This window comes from Anneissia japonica, unplaced genomic scaffold, assembly GCF_011630105.1.
Source record: "Anneissia japonica isolate Jap-2015-1 unplaced genomic scaffold, ASM1163010v1 scaffold352_len1594369_cov220, whole genome shotgun sequence".
Lineage (NCBI taxonomy): Eukaryota > Metazoa > Echinodermata > Crinoidea > Comatulida > Comatulidae > Anneissia > Anneissia japonica.
In genome coordinates, this window is record NW_022751928.1 from 280,814 (window position 1) to 294,202 (window position 13,389).

The 13,389-nt window shown below is 36.1% G+C and overlaps 1 protein-coding gene across 1 annotated transcript; it reads left to right on the top strand.

Annotated features, from left to right (window-relative positions):
- LOC117121897 (MAP kinase-activated protein kinase 5-like) lies at window positions 1–12,695 on the top strand. The gene is made up of 11 exons (XM_033267291.1): window positions 1–178; window positions 1,331–1,687; window positions 2,001–2,094; window positions 3,465–3,562; window positions 4,333–4,407; window positions 4,737–4,924; window positions 6,707–6,827; window positions 7,044–7,174; window positions 7,348–7,463; window positions 7,785–7,886; window positions 10,114–12,695. Exons 1-11 carry the CDS (start codon window positions 149–151, stop codon window positions 10,197–10,199), a joined length of 1,398 nt encoding a protein of 465 aa, XP_033123182.1. The 5' UTR covers window positions 1–148; the 3' UTR covers window positions 10,200–12,695.
- The last annotated feature ends 694 nt before the right edge of the window (window positions 12,696–13,389 follow it).

Below are 13,389 nucleotides of genomic sequence, written 5' to 3' on the forward strand. Positions count from 1 at the left end.
TGATCGAGCATTCATTCATTTATCGTCAGCTGCAATGGAAAACAAACATGATTGTTTAGGCCTAATTTTGTTTAGTTAGTGGTTATTTAATATTGATGATCTGAACATTAATAATAATAGAACATGTACCAAATACGAATAATTAGAAATGCAGTCAAGAAATGATCAAGAAATTAAGGTAGGATACGTTTCAGTAGTATTTAAAGTCTAGGCCTAGCCTATGCTAGGCCAAGACCTAGGAAGGAGGCGGCCTGGTAGGCTAGGCCTACCCACTTATGTAGTCCTAGCCTAGGCCCGCTAGGCCTATCCAATTGTTGGTACTTAGCACTGCCTACCTATGCACATGCATATTCTGTTTTTCGGGCTTTAGACAAAATTAAGGGAGTGGAGGTGGGGGCGGGGGACTAATTTTATGGAAGAGCAGCAGTGGTCGACCAGCAAGGAGTTTTACCCTCTCTCTCTCACCTTCTTCAATACCAGTTCCTGTTTTTTTTTCAAGATTAGGGCACATAGAAAAAATTATTAGGATAGATTATCACTTCCAACCCTGTTAAAAATTTAGTAAATATTGATGCGGAATAATTTTTTTTTTTGCAGTCATTTACAGTATTTTAACAGCATAAAAGACAAAACAAATTGCAAAAAACTCACAGACTTCAAAATATTCCAATTAATTAGACCAGACATTAATCTTGATTAAGATTTTAATGTTAATTATTTTTAATTGACTGCATTTCTAATTAATTCCCTGATGTTTTTCTGTTTTTCGTTACCAAGTTTACTTTTTGTTCACTTTTATTGTTATTTAATTATTAAGTAAATTCAGACGCACCACTGTATAGTGTGTGCTACTGTTGAAAAAGTGAGAGCCAATAAAAACTGAAACTGAAATGGATTGTTAATTTACAGCGTGAAGACTCACACGTTTCAAAGATAAGACTCGCGCTGCTAAAATATTACTTATTACATCATACATTACAAGTGGGCGGTCTTCTCTTGCGATGGGTGTAATTGGTTGTTGCTGGGCATGCAAAAACAAAAAATATCTACGACATCAAGAAATTTTTCTTGATTATTTAGTGGATATTCTTCAGAAAATAGTTGATCAAACGCACTCTGTTCAGTGATAGTAAGAAGGAAATAGGTATAAGAGTTGATATATTCTATGACCTTCAAGCACTTCCACAACAAAACACCTATTGTCTTTCACTTCCTTATGGAAGTAAGAAAAGGAAGTCTTGCATCTCAATGTGCTCAACTGATCAGTAGACAATCTCACTAAAAATATACATAATGTTGCCTACTGTACATTGCATTTTCTTTTCAATAGGTTTCATCTATTCTTGATGAATACAATGTATGCTGGAAGCAGAAATTGGGTACTGGGATAAATGGTCCGGTTCGCTCTTGTGTCAAGAAATCCACCGGAGAGCGTTTCGCTTTAAAAATAATTCTTGATAAACCAAACTCACGACAGGAGGTATGTCATCACAGTCGTGCAAGTGGCAGCAAGTACATTGTGACACTATATGAAGTGTATGCAAATGATGTCCAGTTTCCAGGAGAGAACGAACCAAAGAGCCGACTGTTGTTGGTGCTGGAAATAATGGATGGTGGAGAACTGTTTGATCGGATCAGACAGCAGAGAGGATTTACAGAGAGCAAAGCCGTTGAATATGCTACTCAGGTACTCAGCAACTGCTTATATATCTACTGTAGGAGTCTTGAAATGGGGTGGGGGGGGTGGGAGCACGAAGGGAAAGTGAGGTCTCAATGATTAAGGGATGGAACACAGCTCACAAAATAGGGTGATACTGTATGAGGTAATTTTTATCTACTTGTGCATGATTTTTTTGTATGGGGCGTGACATGGTGAAGGGGGACCCCTACATCCGCTACTATAATAGTTTCAGTTTGATTAGATTTTTCTATGGATTTTTTTGGATAAAAAATACAAATATTCATGGCTTAATATTTTGTTATAATATGTTGTATTGTAGGTTGCCAAAGCAGTGTATCGTTGTCACAGTCTAAATATAGCACATCGTGATTTGAAGCCAGAGAACCTTTTGTTGAAGGACAATTCACAGGTAGGCTATAAGTTATGTCAGGCCTCATTCACATCAGGCCTCATTCACATCAGGCCTGAGTCACATCCTTAAAAATGTTTACAATGCTTATAATGAAAAAGTATTTACTATCTTAATATACATTGATTGATATTGATCACCAAGAACGGTCAGTGTTCATATATAAACAGGAACAGTCAAGTTGGAATATGGGTGTCAATTGAACCTTAGTTTAGGATGTACTTAACCATGAACAGGGGCCCCAAGTCTCTTGCATGAGTTGTAGGTATCTTCCAGAAAATGGCAGTCTTCTCCACTTGCGCAAGTACTTTAAGCAAAAATCTAGCGGAACTAACCCATTTCCCGCAAATTCATGATGTTGCATGTTTTTACTAGTGTTTTACCAAAAGCGCTCACGGTGTGGACTATCTCACACAGTAAATGCCTTCTCCCCTTGGTCTCTTTGTGTCTGGGCTACCCGGTAAACCGGTACCAGCTATCTCTCGTCTGTTCACAATAGAGGCTGTATGAATCAGTACACCAGGGTAACTCCCTACTCATCTCTAAAGACATGAGCCATTGTGTACACTGGGCCTACGGATTATAGTTCTTATCAGAGAAGACTTGTTCCACCACTAGAACCATATGCGAGCGTGCCGTTCCAACTGTCATCGATATTATGGCTGTAGGTTGGGGCACCCCTGCTTTAACCGCTCGGCCATTCAACTCTCTTCCGGAAAATCTGGTTTTATGAGCTTTGATTGCATCTTATTTCATCGTATTTTGCATGAAAGTTTAGCAGATATTGGGCAAAGATGGTATTTTCAGCATTACCGTACTAGCGCGAATAAGCGCCCCATTTGAATAAGCGCCCCTCTCGAATAACCGCCCCTCCTAACGTGAAAATTTCCTTAAGCGCCGTGTTTGAATAAACGCCCTCATAAAATTTTGTTTTTAGCAAGTCAATAGTCCAATCAATCCTGGGCCTGTGGTTGTTGGCATGATTTGAGCTGTAGAGTGGAAAATTCTTCTTCAGTCAATATCAAAATGAGGATATTTCTCTTGGACAGATGAGAGCTCCGATCCCTGGACAGACAGTATATTTCCAACTTTACTCTTTTTACATATTTGTCTATGCCTGATCCTATTCCTCTTTTACTTTTCCGACCTTTAGCACATTCTTATCTAGTTTTCAAGAAAAAATACAATGATCCTGCCATCCTGCTAATTTCAATCGGCCGATGGCCAACAAGCTAACCACTAGCATCTGCTATTTTGCTGTTATGTAAATATTCACGCATTCTTGTAATGAGCCATTTTCTCTGGACGATTATCTTTTCTAACCACCATTCGTGATGTCCCTGTCTCTTATACACATCTAGATGTGTATAAGAGACAGCGTCAGAAAAGGGCGAAAATATTTTGGATTTGCAAAATATGATGATGGCAACTTGATGACTCCTAATTATACACCATACTACGTGGCGCCTCAGGTAATTGTATTATCTCAAACTCACAGCATTATCTTTTTTTTTTTATGATCGTTTGAAACAGAATCATTGATATTTAGACCAGAAGCTCTTGTGAATGAACATGATCTTTATTTATAGTGAAATGTGTAGTAATAGTGTACTATGGATTTTTATGTTGCTAATTCCAAAACAATAATGATCAAAGGCATGAGAGTGTTATTACATTACTTCTGGTCATTGGATAACATGCATATCAGCACAAAGCTCAATCTTTACTGCTCCCCTAAGTAATATTTTGTTATGGGCGTAGGGTTGGGGGCATGGCCACAGATTATTTTAAATTATTTAAGTGGGTTATAATGCAAAAAATAAAAAAAAAAGTTTTCTTTGGAATAAGAATTTAGTTCCGCATTATTAATTTTCGCAAACCACCCCCTCCCCCCAGGCCAAAACCAACTTACACGCCTGTTTCTAGTTTTGCACGTTTTCAGGGCACAAAATTAGTACATTCATTTCAATGCGACAACACCTTATTAATTACTGTAGGAACCCATTTATACTCCTATGGGTGGATAGAGACAAATATACATCAAGTGTCTTGCCAAAAGACATGACTTGAACACTAAGTGTTTCAAACCTCTAACTGTTTCAGTGTTTGTTGAGATTCAGGGCAACAACTGTAATGTCACCTGCAAAAAAGTGTTCTATCTATCTACTGTAGAACATTGTTTTTTTTTTTAATTTCTTTGAAGTACAGTGTTGTAATTTAATATAGATTTGATTATTCACAGGTTCTTGAAGCTCAGCAGAGACAGAGGAATCATGGGAAGGATATCATGTCAGTTGCTCCCTACACCTATGATAAGGTATTGTTTGATCTGTCATTTCTGTGCTCTCAATTTTAGTACAGTGTTTTTAAATAGCAGTGGGGTTATATCACCTAACAGCCTATACTGGATGATTCAACAATTTTATAAGAAAGGGTGTAGGCAACTCTTGTGAGTGTAACAAGCAAGCATTAGTTGGTTCTTCCTAGGGCCCAGTCTGCTGGAGGAGAAGAACCCTGGTGGGACTCATGGGGCCTCTGTTTTTAGGTATTTGTGGAACCTATTTTAAGGATTCATGATATTTGTGTATTGCAAAATGCAAAATTTTGTTTTATTCTGTACTATACTTTATCTGTATGCCTTTACAGAGTTGTGACATGTGGTCGCTAGGTGTTATATTGTACATCATGCTGTGCGGCTACCCACCATTTTACTCCGAGACACCATCACAGCTCTTGTCACAACAGATGAGATGTCGAATCATGGCGGGGCAGTACCAGTTTCCAGCAGAGGAATGGTCCATCATTTCCGCTGAGGCTAAAGATGCTGTCAAGGGGTATGTTGAATAAATTAATTTCAGATTCAGATTTATTGTATCAATCACATAAAAAAATAAATGAACTTTGTTTTCATGAGGTATAAATACACACATAAAATTCATTAAAACATTCTATAAAAAGATTAATGTAAAAAGATATCATAGATATATTACATACTGCGTTAAAACTACATAATATCCATAAATATTTAAAAAGGTATAACAAATGGACATCACAGAGTTTAAAACCAAATAAAACTATGAAAACGTATATATAAAATTGCAACTAAAGTACTGTCTTGTATTCGTACATTTAAAACTTTTCCTACTGAGATTACTATTATAGAGACTGATTGCATTTTAGAGAAAAGAATTGTTTTAGTCGGTTTGTTCCAATTTTGAGTTGTCTAATGGTGTGTTCGGGCGAGAATGGGAAAAATTTACATAGGGTTCTTACCGGTATTGTATCCGCGGGGGGTCTACCGGTTCGTGCAGAACTCGGCTTTCAAAAAACCATTAACCTCGGCTGACGTAAGGCTTAAGGTATTATGCAAATGATGAGTATTATCAAGTTCACCTGCACCCTTGTGTCACCCCAAGAAACAGACATTGGCGTTGGTACACTGCATAATGTTGTTGTCTCAAAGTCAAGTAGTGTAATGAAATGACCGAAGAAGCTAAAAGCTTTATAAAGCATAGCGCCTACATTGGAAACTCCCAATGAATCGCAGATGTGCATTTTGGGCATATAAACCCAGAATAAATTTTCATTCGTTTGGTAATGGTAGTTGAAAACAGAAAATTACTACCATTGTTAAACAAATAACCAGTGGTACCATGATCACGTATGCAGCAGACGTATGTATTAAGGTAACAATCTGGATTCTAGGCTAGCCCTCCATTGAAATTATTTATTTTATCGAGCTTTTCAGTTTTGTTTTTGGAATTAAACTGTAAAAGAAGTAGGAACCATGAAAATTTAAACGGACTTTACTTCTGGCTCGTGTTGAAACAATTAAAGAGCAATCAAAAAGGGATTTAAGTGATAAAGAATGCTCCTACTGCTAATGCATGCTACATTTGCTCCTCCAAAACACTGTAATTTGCAGCATTGGATGATCAGCGGATATCAGCAGGCGGTCCGCGTTTAACACCCGTTCGGGCAAGAACTGGAATTGGCCTTTTCCGGATTTATACCATTTTAGACTCCACAAAAAAACTCGCCCGAATGCACCCTAAGGCTTCCCAAATTGTTTACAATTATTTCATTATGTAGAGGATGCATTTCATTGCTAATTGTTTTATACAAACAACTATTTGAATGTTATAACATCAGTGATGGCTCAAAAAAATCATTGAGTTTATGCTTGTCCGGCGGGAGACAAACCTGACCCTCCACTTGTGCCATCACTGTACAGCATATTCCTTAAGAATGAAACTCTTCTGACTTCGGCAGCTAAAAATACTCTCCATTGTTCAATTTCCTACTTTGGATACTAGTATCTAAGTAGCCAAGTAAAAAATAAATTTTATCTATTACACCAAACCAGTAGAACCTCTGAATTTCTTTCCTTTTTTATTTTAAAATACTGCAACAGGCTCCTACCTTACTAGTTAGGCTGGTCCATGCCCATTGTAAGCCAGAACTGATTATCAGATTTCATAAGTGTGTGTTTTCTTCTTTGAATAGGGGTGATAAATATTAATTAAATAATTGATAATAATAATGGACAGGTATTATAATTTTTATTATATGTGCTAATAACTTGTTTTTTGCTTATTTTGTTTTATTTATAAAAGCTTATTGAGGGTAGAACCGACTGAAAGAATGACAATAGACCAGTTCTTGCAACATTCGTGGTTGAATAACCCCAGGAACTCCAACACTCAACTACACTCACCTGCTATCATGCTGGATAAGGTAAAATGCAATATTAATGATTTTATTCATTTGTTATTAATATCATCGTAGTTGTCATCCCAAAAAAAAAAATTTGTTCTACACCTGTCAGTGCTTTCCAGTCTAAGCCTTCAGACAAGATGTAGTTTGCAAATTAACTTAACAGTTTTTTGAGACTGCATACATTGTGAACAGCTCGGAAATTTTCATAATTCATTTCTTGTGTTGTGTAACCAGAATATGATGGAAGAAGCAAAGCAAGCCCATTCTCAACAGCTGACCAACATGAGACTCCCTGAGAAACAAGTTATGCTGAAACCAGTCCTCAAGGCTAACAACCCGATTGTCAGGAAGAGATTTAGAAGCAGGTATGGTGCTTATGCTGGGGCTTACACATCCAACAGACCAGGTGTCATAAAGGGGGAGGTGGTGGGGATTTGCTATAAAATTAACATAAACATCTAGTCTTAACTGGTAGATTATCCCAATGACCCTACATTGTGTTTTATTAATTCTAAGAATTCTATTAATGTTATTCTAGAGGATGTTCATTGGATAATAAGTCGATAGAAGAACCGCCAGTTAAACTATCTAAGAATGATGATGTACTCAGCCAACTCAGGGATATTATTGCCCAGTGCATCCTTCCTCCTAAAGGTGAGACAGTGTTTTAATTGAAATGTTTGTTATTTTATATCAATTTGATTTATTATGTTTGCAAAGCTTTGTTTGTCCAGCAGCCTTTAGGAGCCATGCTGCAATAATTAGTTTACTTTTTAAAATTCTTATCAGGCTACGGAAGAATTTTCTACACTTAGTTCTCCCTTGCGATTTAAATACAATGAAATTATGTGATATTCTGGATACTGCAGTCAGTCTTATAACAGACTATAAAGGTGACTTCAAAAATAGGACTTTCTGTATATATGATCTCATCAGCGAATCAGTATTCTTAAACTGTATTTCTTTTATATTTAGTGTCAAGAGAGGAAGATCTTTGTCAAATGATCAAGAAAGCCTGCCAATTATTGCCAGGTAGTAAAGACCTACAAAATGGCCTGCATCATTTGAATTGGAATGGTAAGAATCATAATTATAACATATACCGTAAGAACATTCAATAGGTAGACAGGTCAAGTTTTGATCTAATGTATAGGCCACACTTAGAATATTGTATTCAGGTCTGGAACCCATTTTTTCAGAAGGACATTGATATTTTAGAAAAAGTACAGAGATGTGCAATCAAACTGATTTCTGGAATTTAAGATCGTCTTTACAGCGATAGACTAAGTAGCCTTGGTCTAAAAATATAGGAGGACTTAGAGGTGACTTCATAGAAATCTTTAAAATTGAAGGAGTAATAGTAAAAACTAGCTTAAGACACGACAAGCACACACAAGAAGTCTACAAACTTAGAGACACGCTTTCAGCCTTTAAGCCTCAACTATATAAGAGCCCCTGCTATATTAGAGCCTCTGCAGAAAATTCTTTTTCACACAAAGAATCATCAGTGAATGGAATGCATTACCTGACCACGTTGAATTTACTCCAACTGTAAATATCTTTAAAAACATTGCCTGGACCAATATTGGAGAAATTAAGATATGGGGCTTGAAATGCAATTTATTACCGAAATTACCCATGTAATCAAATATTAGTGGTTCTTTTTTATGATCCATGTAATCTAATCTTTATAACTGATAAATTTATAAATCACTTACTAAACCTTCAAATATAGGTTGCCACTACAGAGTGTGGTGGTTAGAGGGGGTGGTGGGAATAGATATGATACAATCCACATAGGAGCAGCAACACTATGGTGGCTTGGTAGCTTACACTGCAATCCATATGGAGCAACATCGTTGTGGCAGTAGTCAGGGATCTGGTAATTTGCATGATCATGCCTTCCTATGCCTTAGGATGTGAAATTGACTAGTTTAGAAATCCTGCCATTCCGTAGGATTGAAGCCATATTCCCTGGCATTGAGCAGCAAGAATACCAAGCCCGGGTGTTGCTTTTAAACTAATATTTGTGGAGTTAATGTTAATTCATTTTGTTTTCGATTTCCAGGAGAGGAATTTGGAGATAAATTAGACAAGAACAAACTAGCTGTGCTCATGAGAGAAATCATAAAAGAAGTGAATTGTCAAGTTTTGATCCAATGTATAGGCCACACTTAGAATATTGTATTCAGGTCTGGAACCCAGGGGCGGATCCAGAAATGTCCAAAATGGGGGCCGGAAGGGGGGGCCGAAAGTTGGGCCGATTGAGACAACACATGCCCCCGCGAAATGTTTGTGTTCTAGACGCCCGAACATAACATTTGAGGCATTCTGGGCTATCATTTTTTTCTTTTTCTCTCTTTTTTTTCTTTCTTTTTTCTTTTTTGACCTCCCAAAAAGGGGGGCCGGGGCCAGGCTGCCCCTCCCCCCAAATCCGCCCCTGTGGAACCCATTTTTTCAGAAGGACATTGATATTTTAGAAAAAGTACAGAGATGTGCAATCAAAATGATTCCTGGAATTAAGATCATCTTTACAGCGATAGACTAAGTAGCCTTGATTTTAAAATATAGGAGGACTTAGAGGTGACGTCATAGAAATCTTTAAAATTGAAGGAGTAATAGTCAAAACTTGCTTAAGACACAACAAGCACACAAAAGAAGTCAACAAACTTAGAGACACGCTTTCAGCCTTTAAGCCTCAACTATATAAGAGCCTCTGCAGAAAATTCTTCTTCACACAAAGAATCATCAGTGAATGGAATGCATTACCTGACCATGTTGAATTTACTCCAACTGTAAATATCTTTAAAAACATTGCCTAGACCAATATTGGAGAAATTAAGATGGGGCTTGAAATGCAATTTATTACCGAAAATTATCCATGTAATCAAGTCGTTTTTTTTATGATCCATGTAATCTAATCTTTATAACTGATAAATTTATAAATCACTTACTAAACCTTCAAATATAGGTTGCCACTACAGAGTGTGGTGGTTAGAGGGGATGGTGGGAATAGATATGATACAATCCACATAGGAGCAGCAACACTATGGTGGCTTGGTAGCTTACACTGCAATCCATATGGAGCAACATCGTTGTGGCAGTAGTCAGGGATCTGGTAATTTGCATGATCATGCCTTCCTATGCCTTAGGATGTGAAATTGACTAGTTTAGAAATCCTGCCATTCCGTAGGATTGAAGCCATATTCCCTGGCATTGAGCAGCAAGAATACCAAGCCCGGGTGTTGCTTTTAAACTAATATTTGTGGAGTTAATGTTAATTCATTTTGTTTTCGATTTCCAGGAGAGGAATTTGGAGATAAATTAGACAAGAACAAACTAGCTGTGCTCATGAGAGAAATCATAAAAGAAGTGAATTTAGATGACTAATGACTGCAAGTTACCGTCCACATTACTGACCTCTAGAATGCTAAAATAAAAGGAATTGCTACAGTAACTGATGTAAGAGATTAACAGTGACCATAAATCCAAGGGGTTGTGGAGGGCTGGGAGTAGTGATTGGATAAAAGAAACCTTAAAGTCAAGAGGTTGAAGAAGGTTGGAATGGTCGATCCAAAAACAAAGGGGCTGGGAAGGGAAAAGTGATTGGGTGATTAAGAAAGACACTTAAGCCAAAGGGGTTATGTGAAGTGACCAATGATTTAGAGACCCTAGGTGAAGGGGTAAAAGGGAATTGGGAGAACGACTAATAATTAACAGAGACTAAAGCAATGGAGTAGAAGAGTTGGAAAATTTGGCTGTTTATTATACAAGAGGTTGGACCAATTGGCTCATAAATACTACATCTTTATAGAGCCAAGTGTTTGAAAAAGTTTTTAAATGATTGGTGATTCAACTGGCTAGTCAACTAATGAAATGCAAATGCTTTTTATAAAACTTTTATTTATTTTTTTATTATACAGTAGATCAATTTTAGAAAAAAGTATTTTTATGAGATAGTAGTTTTAGTAAAATAATATTTACTATAATAAGTTGTAACCTGTTGAATAATTGTAGAGTTAAAGAGTATTTCTTTTTTATGGTATAATATGTTGATGTAATGACTATTTTTTTTTTCATCATGATTTTGATATTTTTAAGATTCTTGTCTCTGGAGCACACTTTCTTTAAAACTAGACACATTCAGAATAACATTTAGGCACATTTAATATGTGTACATATTACAAAATATTTAATATGTTGAAATGTCATACATATTACAGAACATCTAGTGTTGAAGGATAGGGATAGGGCAAGGGGGTGCCCCTCATACTACTTCGTTTATAATGTATCACATTGGTCCATCCTGTAGTTGGCGAGTGTAATAAATTATTTCTTTAAATATTTATAGTGTAAAAGTCCATTTTGATCAAATATCATTCAGTTTATCACTTTATTCCACATAACAGTACTGTTTTATAGAAAGTATGTAAAATTATGAGAGGGTACCACAGTTACTTTCAGGTTTGATTCAGGTCTGTTTCAGGTCTGTTTGTGGGTGTGGGTGGTTGGGCTGGAGTGTATTTATGTGTGTGCATGGGTTGGGAAGGGGGTAAACATCCATGTTATATGGATCTACCCACCAGCTACAAGTGCAAAAATATCCATATAAGTAATATAAACCTCATGTTCTGTTTACACTAGAAGCTGTTTGAGCTTTGTCAATAAATTATTTAAAGTCTGGGCTTAAGAAGAGCTGGTCTGGCCACTATCTTAAATTTCACCGATATGTAACAGTTTTCTTAGATGTTACAAGAGGGATGTTGCATGATAAGCTGAGTCCTTTAATTCAAAGTAAAAAAAAATATGAGCATGATGGTGTAATATCACCTCATATATGGGGATAATGATGTCATTTTACACCTATAAATGGGAAAATCAGGTACAGGTATGTGTAACATAAAAAAGTATAGTGTGATTGGAACTTTATGCTAATTACGTTTATGGTACCAGTTCACAACTTACTTAGGTTGGTGTCTGGCGTGGATAGTATTCCACCATAGTAAGGGCTAAATATAAAGCACCAAGAGACTTCTAGAGGGGTTCTATGATCCCCAAGGCACCATGAATAATTATATACAGTACTGTATATATATTGGGCTTAATTTAAAGCGTCTAGAGGATCTGTGATCCACAAGGCACTGTATGTGTATATGTGTAATTATAGATACTGGCTGGATTGGTTCAGGTTTTGAGATTAATTTGCCATTGCATAAAGGCAGGCTGAGATGGACACGGAACTGAACGCGTTGATATATGCTCAAGTGAAAGGAAATGACATGAGTCAAGTTGAGTTCCTTGCAGTTTTGTTTCGACCTGAGCTTGCTTTGATAGAACCGGGCACAAGGTTTATTTTACATCCAGAAATGGAAATCATAAAATTATTTATCATTTAAAATCCTGTAGTTTGATTAGCCATTGTTTTACTGCTCCTTTAATTAATTCATATTTTGCTAATGTTTATAGAAAATGTATTGGAATAAATCTATAGTTTATGGGTATTAAAATGTAATGAATTAATACTATATATGATTTTTAAAGTGTATTTTGTATTTTGTTGACATAATTTGTTTTTATAAATACAGGTACTGTATACAATACTGTACTTTGAAAGCTTATAATCAGAAATTATTGTTAATGCAATACAAATATTTCATATCTAATATAATGATGATATCAAAAAACAATAATAAAATATAAAAGTAATACCTGTAATTATAGTAATAATGAGGATGATGATAATAATAAAAAATAATTGGTTGATGATTAGGCCTACACACAGTATAAACTAATAAGATGTTGATCTGATAATAGGCCCAATATAAGTATGATGTTATGATGGATAACACATCTATGACTAGTGATGTAATAAAATTTGTATATGAAGATGGTGATGAGGGGACTCTCCTATTATTAAAAGTATACTGAAGAAACTAGTCATAATTACATGAAGTCTGTCTACACATAGTAATAAACCACTGAACTAAAATACAAAGAATAACTTTACATTTTTACTTTACTTCCACCGCTCTTCTACTTTTGAAATCCTCAGGCGGTAGCTTTACAAACCTGAAAGCAGTAAAAATAGGCCAATACTACAGTACTGTAAATTTTAATAATACTGTATTATCAATTTAATTCAATTCAAATTTATTTGAGCATAATTCAACACCATTACATATAACAAAACAATGAACAATGAAAAGATAATTTTGTAAAACATTTACATCCAGATTTTGAAATGAACAAGTCCCGGTAGCATTAAGTATTTTGTACGAAGACCCAGAGAAGACATGATGAAAAAAAAAAAAAAATTATCACATACGTACCTATTATTATCACGTACGTACGTGATAATTACCATGTACGTACGTAATAGTAATACGTACGTACGTATTAATAATACGTACGTACGTATTACTATCACGTATTACTATCACTATTACGTTTATTATCACGTACGTATGTGATAATTACCATGTACGTGCGGGGGGCCATTTACAGGGGCGGATCCAGAAATGTCCAAAAGGGGGGCCGGAAGCGGGGGCCGAAAGTTGGGCCGATTGAGACAACACTGTCG